At 43.5% G+C, this 12,311-nt stretch overlaps 1 protein-coding gene across 11 annotated transcripts in view; it reads right to left on the minus strand.

The window, feature by feature from the left end:
• Positions 1-3,423: 3,423 nt before the first annotated feature.
• The window catches only part of FYN (FYN proto-oncogene, Src family tyrosine kinase), a 189,289-nt gene continuing 180,401 nt past the window's right edge, over positions 3,424-12,311 (minus strand). For 8 of the 11 annotated variants that reach the window (XM_061623637.1, XM_061623646.1, XM_061623636.1 and 5 more), the window contains 2 exons: positions 7,651-7,782; positions 3,425-4,796 (listed from right to left, as the gene is read on the minus strand). In XM_061623637.1, coding sequence (XP_061479621.1) covers positions 4,588-4,796; positions 7,651-7,782 — 341 coding nt within the window. In that variant the 3' untranslated portion in view covers positions 3,425-4,587. Of the gene's footprint in view, positions 4,797-7,650; positions 7,783-12,311 lie in introns of all 11 variants that reach the window. The other 3 variants (XM_061623645.1, XM_061623640.1, XM_061623647.1) reach the window with 2 other exon arrangements.

Raw genomic sequence — 12,311 nt, forward strand, 5'->3', positions numbered from 1 at the left:
CTTGAGTTCAATGGGATTTCCTCCTATGCAATCATGGTTAGGATACGTAAAACTGACCATGGGGGAGGAGGAGGGGGAGGGGGAAGGAGTGGAGGGGGCAAAGGAAGGGGAACGGGAGGGCAGGTTTGATCATTTGCATGCTTACAGAGTTCAATGGTATTTACTCCCGTGCAATCATGCTTAAGATAGGTAAAACTGACCATAGGGAGGAGGGAGGGGGAGGAGGGGATTGGAAGGGGGGAGAGAGGGGGAGGGAGGGGCAAAGGAAGGGAGAGGGAAGGGGCAAGAGGGAGGGGATAGGAGAGAGGAGAAGGGAGGGTGGGTTTGATCATTTGCATAATTGTTGAGTTCAGTGGGATTTATTTCTGTGCGATCATGTTTGAAAATGGAAATGGACTGCCTTCAACTCAACCCCGACTTATGTTGACTGTATTAATAGGGTTTTCATGGTAAATGGTATTCAGGAGTGGTTTTACCATTGCCTTCCTCTGAGGCTGAGAGGCAGTGACTGGCTCAAGGTCACTCAGTGAGCTTCATGGTTGTGTGGGGATTCAAACCTTGGTCTCCCAGGTCGTAGTCCAACACTGACCCGGGAGAGGGGCAGGGAGGGGAGGAGGAGAGGAGGAGATTGGGTGGGTGCGCACTGGACAGAGGGGAAGCCCCTTTCCTTTCCAAAAGGAAAACATTGTGAACAGTATCATTCCTTTTCAGCGTTTCCCCCACCTTTTTATTCTACAGCAGGCACATGTAACCTCTCACACAAATTTAAACCAAAGCTGTTCCTGGCCACATCCACACCAGGCCTTTATTTCACTTTGGACAGTCATGGCTTCTCTCACAGAATCCTGGGAAGTGTAGTTAGTGAAGGGTGCTGAGAGTTGCTAGGAGACACCCTATTCCCCTCACAGAGCTTCAATCAGAGCGGCTGACTGTTAAACCAGTCTGGCCACTGGAACTCTGTCAGTGGAATAGGAGTCTCCTCTCAGCACCCTTCACAAACTACACTTCCCAGGATTCTTTGGGGGAAGCCATGACTGTCTAAAGTGAAATCAAATTCTGGTGTGGGTATGGCCCCAATTAGGCAAGCCCAGCAGCTGTGAGTCTGGCTTTTAGAACACTGACAGTTGGTTCTTACTGAGCATGCCCGACACTATCATTCAGTTCAATGCAAAATTTCTTTAATTAAAAATCAGCCAGGCATTTTTTTTAACTTTTAAACTGCAGAAGATGAAGGTCAGAGTATGGGGCAAGGTCAGTAATAGGATTACAGGTACTCTGTGACCATGGCTGATTTTTAATGAATTTCAACAGATTATGAGAACTGTGACAGAAAAAAGTCCAAAAGGGCTCTGGGGTTGTCTTTTTTCTCTCTTTTTAGACTTTGAACTCTCAATTCTCTCTGTTTTGTGTATTGCCATGAACATTTCGAGGGTTGTTGAGCAAGTGTTTTTGAGTTCAAGACTATATGTTTTGTAAGGTTTTGTTTTTGAAATGAGCTTATGGAAAGCATCAGAATGGTATGGGGGTATTTTCAATTTAACATTGCGGAATGTGAAAAATCCACACTGGCTATAGTATACAGCCGCTCCCGTGACTGTATAATCTATTACATCTTTGGCCCTCCAGATATTGCTGAACTACAACTCCCATTTTTGCTGACCACTGGGGCTGATAGGAGTTGGAGTCCAACAATATCTGGAGGTCCGTAGGCTAGCTACCCCTGTATTAGATAATCAACTGTTCAGGAATATAATATAGTCCCCACTCCTCCTTGGAACTGATAGGCACAGTTGTAGAACAGGGCTTTGTAAAGACTGTTGCACTGCAGTGTTGTTCAATGGAGGAATTCTTCTAATTTTGATGTTCTAGTGAGCCCTCCTACTCAGCAGCAGATGGCATGGTGGGGTTGTGCCATACGCCTGACCACTGCCTGGCTGAGTTGCTGCAGCATTCTAGGATGGAGAGGGACGTGTGTCGGAAGGCAGAGCTGGGGTCCCAATCCCGGGGAGCTGGATCCCGGAGAGTTGGGAGAAGAGTATTCGGATGGATGGCAGAGGGAAGGGGGAGGAACTTCCCCCCTTTGGAGCGAAGACGAAACAGAGGAACTGCCAGTGATAAGGTCGCTTAGCAACGGGGAGCCTGAGCCCTCCCTGGACATTCTCACGCCTCCCCCTCTTTCAGGCTCAGAGCAAGAGGGGGAAGAGGGAGGGCTGCTCACAGCCGAAAAGCGGGGAGGCAGTTTACCATCAGCCCCTCCCCTATCCCCCATCCTGGAATCGGAAACTTCAGAAGAGGAGGGGGTGATGCTTCCCCCCTCACCGCGCACACGCAGACAGGTGAAAAGACAGGAGAGAAGGGGGGGAAGGCGGGCAGTACCTGAGGGGCAGTTAAGGAGGAGCGAAAGATTGCGCGCCCGTTTGGCCCCTTCTTAAAGAACAGGCGGGAAGAAGTCCCTTGCTCTGCCAACTTTCTCCCAATGCCGCAGGACCTGTATCCCTGTATTGATTCATGAGAAAACGCAGTCTTTGTTTGGACATTACCCTAATAAAACACGAATTAACTACAATCGTTGGGCCTGACAACGTGGTGGCGATGAGGTTGGTGCAGTGCAAACATGTTGGTGGAGTCAATCCCGTACTCATGCCAGCATGTTGTACACTGAGTTGACCTTGCTGCCATCACTCCTCCCACTATCACCGTTTGCTGCTGTGATTCAGATGGATGGAGATCAGGTGAGTGAGACAGCCCCACTAAGACATCTGCTGCTGCTGATACTCTAGCAGGCAAACTTCCCCTACTGTTTGTTGTTATGCTTTAAAAATCACTTTGTACATATATCCCTTAGAATACTTCTTGATATTGATACGACTTATCTTTGCTTTGGTTCAACTCATTTGGAATAGTGCAAGCACTCCGAAAAACATATTTGTACGTAGAAAAGTTCTTCCTTCTTTCTGACAACAGTGCACAAAAACTCATGCTAAGGAAAGTAATTCTAGAATAATTACAAGAGCACAAAAATCTTAACTTCCAGCCATCCTCTTAGGCTGAATCCCAGTTGTTTCACATCAACTTCATAAAACAATGATGCTTTAGAGCTAAATAGCCAAGGACATTCCTCCTCTGCTACAATCCACATCTAGCTATGATTTAAATGAAAGAACAAAAATCCAAATGTAAAATGCTCCTTTAATTACTAAATTAAGACAGTTAAACATTTAAAAAAATGTAAACTTGCAAATAAAAACAACAAAATGTAAGACTGTAAAATTATTTTTAAAAATGTAAAGAGACATAGAAAGGATGTGGGGTTTTTTTGTTTGTTTTTGGTTAACAGTAAGGAAAGAAGGTATTCAAGGCTGGTACAGACAAGTGAAAAAGTAATACTTATGTGTATCCCTCTTTCCCCGCCCTCCCCATTTCCCATAAAAGAAGTGCATAGTAATTTCACTGAAACACTTGCAGACATATTGGAAGTAATTTCATTAGTAGTACAGGACATTTAAAACACCTTTTTACGATGGGTAATGGCATACAAAAAAATATTCTAGCTGATGCCTGATGAATGGTTAAGCATGGGGACATGACTAAAATGATATGAGGTTGAGACTATTTGCATGTGGTTGCAATGTTTATTAAATTTTTAAAAAAATCAGAAAATGTTCAGTATACATATTTTGATACAGGAAAGTACTTGCAGTTTCAGCCTTCCAGTTTGAACAGATAATGGTGCATTTTCTTGCTTTAATAAGTTTGTTATTAAATTTTGATCACAAATTCAAACCACGCAGTTGGCAAAGGTTGCAGGAAATTCTGCACATGATTTCTGAAAGATCAAAAGTTACAACAACCTACAGGTACATAGTCAAACCAAAAAGTGCAATCCAATTAAAAAAGTCATGCTTGGCAAAAGCCAAAAATTCTGTCACTGGCTTTCAGAATCTTCACCAGAGTTTCATGTCTACAATGAAATTAGTCTTTTTCTGGGTGCTTCAGCATTATGGCTAATCTGTTTCTGAAATGATTTTGCTCTGCAATAGCACCCACGACTATATATACAAGTATGTATATATTTTACATATTTTTATATATAAAAGCAAAAAAGAAAAAGAAATAAAAGAAACACAAACCAAAATCCCCAAATACTGGTCCTGATTTTATTTTGTTAGAACATGAAAAAATGTAGACAGAAAGAGGCCACTTTTGGAAAATAATACTTTAGTTGAATCAGGAGAAGACTAGTTAAAATCATATAACTTTGCATTATTCTTTTTTTTCTAAAAAAGGAAAGCACTAGGATAAGTTATTGGCACTGAATTACTATTTACACTGAACAAAGATTTTGCAGTTTACATAACATCAAAACAATGCAGTTTCAGAGTCTCTGATTAAGAACAAAATCAAGTGTTCACTTTTCTGTTCATAGAAGACATTCAGATCTTTATGGCAGGTTCAGTCTGGGAATTCTCAACTTCTGGCTCCAGTGCTTTTTGGTGCTCTAAGATGCAGCCTTTGGAAAGAGCCAATCAGCCTTTGTTAGCTGTGATTGGAACACCTGATAACTGTAGTCTGCACAGACCAGAAAAATTACAGGTTATCACCTGGCTGGTACTGGGGTTCAGTTGCAGTAAAGTAGTCTTCAAGGAAACCCTGCAAGTACTCAAAAGTTGGGCGCTCTTCTGGGTCTTTCTTCCAGCAGTGGATCATAAGCTCATGTAGGGAGATGGGGCAGTCCTGAGGGCATGGCATCCTATAGCCCCGTTCTACCTGCTCCAAGACTTCACGATTATTCATACCTACAAAAGATAAACAGCAATAGAGAAATGTAATGAAAAGATAATTTTGTTTGAAAAAAATATAGTGCTGAACATATTTCTCCTAACAACCACCACCGTACTGCCAGCACTCCAGCCCCAAATGGATAAATTTTAAATGAATTTATATCCCCGTTTAGTATGATTCAGGATGGATGTTTATTGTGGGATGGGTGCTCTTTATTCATGCGGGGTTTTTTGCAGTGTCCACATGACATAATTGGCATCAACTTCTCAGCGAGTCCCTCCCTCCGCTTTAATGAGGATTTACCTTTTCTGGGAAAAATCCAATAAGGTAAAACAACAACCTCAGTACCATGTTGCCTTTGGGAGGTAGGGTGGAATATAAATTTAATTAACAACAATCCATTTGTGGTATCTGAATGGCCCTTTACAATATCAAGGTCCTGTCTAGAAGCCCCTTAGACTTTTTGAAATAGCTAGAATCCCTAAAACTGATTTTTAAAAAATGAAACAGTGGGGCTGAACAAAATATTATCTTATTTCAACATTTGCTTTGGAATTAACACAACAGAATTATTCATAAAATCTTCACCTCCTGAACTTTGGTGGTATTGTACTTCTTCTCTGATTAATTTTAATAGTTCTCACTTGACAACATTGATATTTGATCTGATTGGCAGTGACAACCCATGGAATTTGGTTTATGATTGTCTGTCTGAACATCACATCAGATGTAGCATTGTGATGTCATCTACAAAATCATGTGGGTTAAGAAAGCTAATAGGATTAAGTGGCAGTGTGGCCAAATGAAAGCAAGGTCTGTGAAGGCAAAGAAGAAGAAAGGAAAGGACACTTTGAAGAGTAACATAAAAAAGGGGGAGGGAGAGAATGCATTCACAATGAGTGCTGAAAATTGCCAATATGGAAGATACTTTTTGAGCTTCAAGAAAAAAGACCATGAAATAAGATTTTCAGTTCTAGAAAAAAGTGCTTTTTAAGGACTCAGATTTTCATTACTTTTTAAAGCACTTTGTAGGAATTACATGAATAAAAAAACAGAGTGGAGTGGTATTGGGGCCTGTGCTTTTTGTTCGTAAATTATCTGGAGTTAGAGGTGAGCAGTGAGGTGCCCAAGGTTGCACATGACACCAAACTGTTCAGGTTGCTAAAAATTAAAAGGGATTGCAAGGAGCTCTGGAAAGGCCTCTCTAAACTGGGTGAATGGCATTAAAAAGGCAAATGGAGTTCAATGTGACTAAATGCAAAGAGATGCATATTGGGGCAAAGGCTTACTGGGTCTAAGCTGTGAAAAAGGTGAATTCCATTTTAGGGATCATTCTTCCAATATCTTATACAAATCTATGGTGTGACCATACTTAGAATACTGTGTTCATTGGACCTCAAAAAGGATATTAGAGTGGGGAAAGGTGCAGAAAAGGGCAAACAAAATGACAAGGAGCTGGGGCAACTCCTCTACAAGGAAAGGTTACAATGTTTGGGGCAAATATTCCTGTCAAGTATATTGTGGTCCTTAAGAGAGTTCTATCCCATCTCTGTACTGTGGGACCCCCTGGGGGTTACTAGAAAGATCAAAATAGCTGGACATCTAAGTGCCCCACCTTTATCACTAGGATTAAGCCCACAATAGAATAACCCACTAGGTTATTAGCTGCCACTACCTACTGAACATAGAGCAGCAGGACTCTACAGTAGCTTGCCTAGAAGGCCCAAGGCAAGGATATGTAGAGTGAAATACTACAGGTGGTATCTCTGCTGGGAACAAGCACCTGCAGCTAATGCAGCAGGGTTTAATCACCATTTGTCAGCTGGCAAGTGGGAGTTAAACTGTGCTCAGTTTGCTCACATTGGTTGCATGTGCACAGTCAAAGAGAGTATTTTAAATGCAGGCTTCTTTCTCTCCCTGCCTTCCCCACCCCCCCACAGGGCTAGCAATGCCCCTTGTGCTGTGGTTCCCAAACACCTGCCAGCCAGCCAGCTATCAGATGCTTTAGAACCCCACATAAGGGATTTTGACAGGTCCTGTCCACCTGTCAAATTTGGCCTGCAAGGCTGATCTGGCTATGGAGCCAAAAGGGTTCCCAACTCCTGCTGTGGAATGTAGCTCTTTTGAGCCAACTTTTTAAAATAGCAGATTCAGAAGGTACTTTGACTATCTAGAAGTAGCTTCAGAACCAGCAATGCTTATATTTGTATTTTGATTCTAGTTTTGACAATTATATGTACATCAAAATTGTGGTTCAGGAAAGAGGACTTCAGGTGTTTGCTATGAAGATGTGAAGAGGGCAGCAGAGCCTCACATCCCAACCCGTTCCCATCTCCTTGTGTGTTGAGCAAAGAGGTCTGAAGGAGTATTCTTCAGTGTGACTGGCAGAACACACTCAGAAGCTTCCCCATGACTGGGATTGTGTAGGGTCCCCGACTGTGAAAAGGGTTCTAAATGTGCTCAGACAGACACCCCTAAAAATCCCCCTTCAGATCTTACCGCTCAACATGGGAAAGTCAGGGTGGAGAAGACCAGGGGTGCTGGGAGTGGGGCCAAGTGCCAACATCCCCTACATAATTTGAACAGAGTTCAAATAATGTCCGAATAGGACTACTGCCACAGTGCAATTAAGAAATATGTCCTCTTGACCATGGCAAGGATTTAAAGAAGTGAAGCGCATCTGTGAGGGAGAGCTCTATGTTGGGCAGATAGATTTTCCCATTGTTTTTTCAGCCTGAAATAAAGTTCTGTCTTTTTTGGTGCTCTGTCATGGACACATATTATTTATTTGGATCCAGGCATTAAAGCCATATATTTTACCTTGCTCATATAATTGTCTGAAAAGAATATGTTTTCTTATTTTCTTACCTGGATATGGCACTCTTCCTTTTGTTACTAACTCTGTCAGCAATATTCCAAAGGACCAGACATCTGATTTTATTGTAAACCTTCCATACAATGCAGCTTCTGGGGCAGTCCATTTTATTGGGAACTTTGCACCTAGGAGAAAAGAAAGCAATTACCATTGAGGCATCAATGGCTAATATGAGATCACTTCATTCAGTGAAAATAAAATAAGGAAAAACTATAATTTAATTCCAAATGTTGAAGAAATGGCAACATTTGAATTGACAAATAATTCAAAGCTTATTTCTACTTAATTCTGAGTCGTTAGACCTCGCCATTTTTAAAATTTATTTCTTTATCTTTACAACACAAGGCTTATAAGTATATTTTCAAAGAAATGAAAGCTGAAATTTTCATTATTAACAGAACAGTGCTTTGCATTTCTTCATCCCACTCCATATTGTAGACTGCCATTGGTGGGGTAGGAATTTGGAACAAAGTAAGTTCTACTTGACGTTACTGGAGAGTGGGAGAGCTAAACACGAGGTTGCTGGCTTTGGTTCCAACTTCATTTGTTATCATAATGTCTAATGTTTCTATAGAAGAGAAAGGCACACGGGAAGGTTAAAAAGCATAAAATAGTTTTATATATCACATAACTACAAAAATAGTCCTGAACAGTTTGGAAAAGAATTTGTTGTTTCATTAGTCCTGGAATAGTGCTATCAGTATAGTGTAATAACTGCAACTAAACAAAATAGGTTGGCTCTGCTGGAGGAAAAAACAGCAACATATCAAAATGTGTATCAGCAGCAAAACTTGTGTAATAACTTCTCAGGGTTTTTTTCCCCAAATGAGTGTCCTATCCAAATAACGTTTCATACATAGCTAATAGTTAAAAAACATTTGCCACAATGATATTTTAATAATACTGTAATTTAGGCTGCTTCGGCTGAAATACAAATAACAGTATTAAGAGTTCATCTGCTTCACCAACGATGGGTGCAATTTGTATACTCTACCTAATACTGTGAGCAGTATTCAACGCAATAGTTGTGATAATGCAAGGATTAACACTGGCACAACAGGTTTGGCTTAGCAAGTTGTCCAAACCCAGGATCACTGTTAAGGTCTCTCCTCCTTAACCATGATCTGTAGCCAAGGTTAGTCATATAGGTTTGCTGCCCTGGGCTCCTGCTGTGAGGAAGGGCAGGATATAAATCAAATAATAAATAAATAAATAATATAGTCACAGGTCATGGTTAAGAAAGACAGACCTTAACCATGATCCCGGGTTTGGACAACACATTAAGCCACACCTTGGCTTAGCTGCTTCACTGAGCTGAAAAGCTTATAGAGGAGGAAAGTGGCTGTGATCTCCAACTCAGGAACCAGCACATTTGAGCTAAGCAATGGTTTAGCTTAGTATAATGTGTGACATGGCCAGACATAGAGCAAATACAGTCTAGTCTCCTCCATATCTCCCATTCAGGTAAGGCCCAGCTTGTCATTCTTTAGAAATTGGACCATTGGTCTCACCTGAAGGGTGATTTTCCTATGAGGACGGACATCACAACGGGTTTTAGCTCCACCTATCGTGCGAAGGCAAGAATGTCTTTGAAGTCAAGACTAGGGGCGTCAGGCCCCTCCCACTGTCCAGTTCATTCGCAGCGAGTCTAAGGAGAGATATCTAAAATACAAGAACAAGGCCAACAGGCCTGGCAGCAGGAAAATAACACAATAGTACCATGCATAGTAACATGACTCCAACATAGCGGTATAACAGAACTAGAAGTCTTGACTTCACTTTTAAATTTAAATATAATAGCATAACAGTAATATACGACACATTAGAAAATATATAGTCATCCTCCAACTGGGAGGGTCGTGATGTCCGTCCTCATAGGAAAATCACCCTTCAGGTGAGACCAATGGTCCATTTTCCCTATGAGTCCGGCCATCACAACGGGATGTACCCCAGCAGCCCAAACAGGGAGGGACCACCCACGTATTAATCGTCATTAAGAACCTGTTGCAACACTCGTCTGCCAAAAGAAGCGTCAGCAGAGGCACAGCGATCAATTTTATAATGCCTTATAAACGAGTGTGGGGTAGACCAGATTGCAGCCCTACAAATATCGGCAACAGGAGCATTAGAGGCAAAAGCAGCTGAAGTGGCAGCTGACCTGGTAGAATGAGCCGTTATACTAGCTGGAACTGACAGCTTCAGAGACTCATATGCTAAAGTAATACATGCCCTTAACCAACGGGATAAGGTAGGATTGGAAACTTTATGCCCCATAGACCTTGGATGAAAGGATACAAACAGAGACTCAGTTCGTCGTATATCCTGGGTCCTAGACAGGTAGGTCTTGAGAGCCCTCCGGACATCCAACGAATGCCAAGCCTTCTCGAGAGGATGGGTAGGATTCGGGCAAAAGGAAGGCAAAACAATGTCCTGGTTGCAATGGAACACTGAATCAACCTTGGGACGGAAGGAAGGATCAGTTTTCAGTACAACAGAATCCTTATGGAAGACGCAGAGATGGCGAGCGGAAGACAATGCGCCCAACTCCGAAACTCGTCTAGCAGATGTGATTGCGATCAGGAACAAGACCTTGAAGGACAGTATACGAAGAGGCACAGTCCTGATGGGTTCAAACGGAGGGCGTTGCAAAGCCTGCAGAACCTTCGGCAAACTCCATGAGGGAAACCGATGGACAACAGCCGGAGAACGTAGGGCGACTCCCCTCAAAAAACGTTTGATGAACGGATGTGAGGAAATATGATCTCCAGGAGAGGACACTGAGAGAATGGACGACAGAGTGGACGCATGTCGACGTAGAGTGTTGGGTCGAAGTCCCATCATAAAGCCACTATGGAGAAACTGGAGCACCTGATGCACAGTGGCCTGAGATGGATCATGGTGGTGGGACTGACACCACTTGGAGAAAGCCACCCAGGTATGTTGATAAATACGGGTGGTAGATGGTCTTCTCGAGGCCAAAATAATATCAATCACAGCGTCACAGTCCAGCTGACCTCAAATGTCCCCGTTCAAACGCCACGCTGTTAGATTGAACCAAGTAGGATCCTGGTGCAGTACTGGACCCTGGGATAGGAGGTCTGGTGTTACTGGAAGTGTCCAAGGATCCATCATTGACATTGCCAGGAGATCTGAAAACCACGGTCGGCGTGGCCAGAATGGTGCTATCAGAACCAGCTGTGCCCTTTCGGTTCGTGCCTTCTTCAAGGTTTTGGCTAGCAATGGTATGGGAGGAAAGGCGTACAATAGACCGTCTGGCCACGGTGTTGTCAGAGCATCCACTGCTTCTGCTGTTGAGTCCAGGTATCGGGCAAAGTACCTGGGAAGCTGGCAATTGCGACTGGAGGCAAACAGGTCTACTGATAGGGCGCCGAACCGACACTGGAGACGATGGAAAATGGCTGGATGAAGTTTCCATTCTCCCGGAAAGACCTGTTGTCTGCTGAGCCAGTCTGCTGTCACATTCCAAATCCCTCTGAGGTGCTCTGCTTTCAGGGATTGTAGATGTTGTTCTGCCCAGACAAAGATGAGGGAGGCTAAGTCCTGCAGAGGATGAGACCTGGTGCCCCCCTGTCTGTTCAAATGTGATTTTACACACGTGTTGTCTGTTCGAATGAGCACATGATGCAAAGGGAACAGAGACTGAAAATGACATAGAGCTAAGTGGACAGCCTTTAGTTCCAGCCAGTTGATGCTTTGTGATTGCTCTGTGTTGGACCAAACCCCCTGAACGTACTGGGAGTTGCAGTGGGCTCCCCAACCTATGAGGCTGGCATCTGTGGTTACAACGGTTCTGCGGGGTTCTCTGAACGACGTGCCCTTGGAGAGGTGTTGCACCTTGGTCCACCAGCGGAAGGAGAGGCGCAGTGCGGGGCTCAAGCGAACTTTGCGATAGTTGGAGCTGGCAATGTCTTTTTGAAAAGGCAACAGAATCCATTGAAGGGGCCGAGTGTGGGCTTGAGCCCAGGGCACAATGTGGATTGCAGATATAAACATCCCGAGCGCTCTGGCTAGCAGCATGACGTCTGCGGATGTTTGTTGCATCAGGGACCTTGCAATGCTTGTGATGGCAGTGATGCGATCTGGAGCCAAGAAGACCATTGCCTGCAGGGTGTCCAACATTGCCCCAAGATGTAGTAGGCGTTGGGTTGGTTGGAGATGGCTTTTGTCGAAGTTGACAAGCCAGCCGTAGGCCTGCAAAAGATTGAGGGTGATCATTAAATGATGATGAGCCAGTTCCTCCGACTTGGCCCGTATTAACAGATCATCCAGATATGGGTAGATATGAATCGCTTGGGTCCGGAGGTAAGCCACTAGGATGAGTAGCACTTTGGTAAACACTCTTGGAGCAGAGGAGAGGCCGAATGGCATCGCTCTATATTGAAAGTGCTGGTGGCCAAAAGCAAACCGAAGAAACTTTCTGTGGGCTATGCAAATGGGCACATGGAGATACGCTTCCTTATGGTCGATAGAAGCCAGGAAGTCTCCTTCATGCAGACTCTCCGTAATGGAGTGGAGTGATTCCATTTTGAACCTGTGATATGTTACAAAACGGTTGACAAACTTGAGGTCCAATACCGCCCTCCATGATAAATCTCGTTTTGGCACAGCAAATAGGAGGGAGTACACCCCTTCC

This window comes from Rhineura floridana, chromosome 4 (assembly GCF_030035675.1).
Source record: "Rhineura floridana isolate rRhiFlo1 chromosome 4, rRhiFlo1.hap2, whole genome shotgun sequence".
In the NCBI taxonomy this organism is placed as follows: Eukaryota; Metazoa; Chordata; class Lepidosauria; order Squamata; family Rhineuridae; genus Rhineura; species Rhineura floridana.